Source organism: Octopus bimaculoides, chromosome 30 (genome assembly GCF_001194135.2).
Source record: "Octopus bimaculoides isolate UCB-OBI-ISO-001 chromosome 30, ASM119413v2, whole genome shotgun sequence".
Taxonomy (NCBI): Eukaryota; Metazoa; Mollusca; class Cephalopoda; order Octopoda; family Octopodidae; genus Octopus; species Octopus bimaculoides.
In genome coordinates, this window is record NC_069010.1 from 4,641,653 (window position 1) to 4,642,236 (window position 584).

General features: G+C 39.9%; 1 protein-coding gene across 1 annotated transcript in view; it reads left to right on the forward strand.

The window, feature by feature from the left end:
- LOC106884179 (coiled-coil domain-containing protein 74B) overlaps nt 1-584 on the forward strand; it is a 15,633-nt gene that overhangs the window by 2,723 nt on the left and 12,326 nt on the right. Inside the window, exon 2 of the mRNA XM_014935417.2 lies at nt 3-171. Within this exon, the coding sequence (XP_014790903.1) occupies nt 3-171 (169 nt within the window). The remainder of the gene's footprint in view (nt 1-2; nt 172-584) is intronic.

The following is a 584-nucleotide window of genomic DNA, read 5'->3' on the forward strand; positions in this document are numbered from 1 at the left end:
AGGAAGATGAAGTTCATAGGAAACAAAAAGGAGCTGCTGGTTCACAAGACGAGGACTCGAACCGACGGCTGCAGTATCTGGAGAGAAGCATGGAGATGTTAAAGAAACAACACTGTGAAATTTTACAAAGTCTGCACCAGGAAATCGATGATTTGAAACGACAGAACAAAGGTAGGGCTTCTTTTTTTTTTTTTTTTTATCTTTGTCTCAGATGGGGAGGTTGTGACCTATGACAATAGAATGAGACTTTTTGCTGCTTTCATGTTTGCACACAAGCCGTGGCATCCAGTCCCCTGTACTCGATAAGTACCCGTTCATTGCTATTGTGGAGGTCTTATAGCACAGCACAGCATCATTCCTCTTCACCCCCACCCCCATTACTTCTAGGTAGGTACAGACAATCAATGTCTGTTTTTGGGGGTTGCATGTTAGTAGTTTTCTTGTCTTCCTTTTCATGTTAGATGTTAGTAGTTTTCTTGTCTTCCTTTTCATGTTAGATGTTAGTAGTTTTCTTGTCTTCCTTTTCATGTTAGATGTTAGTAGTTTTCTTGTCTTCCTTTTCATGTTAGATGTTAGTAGTTTTC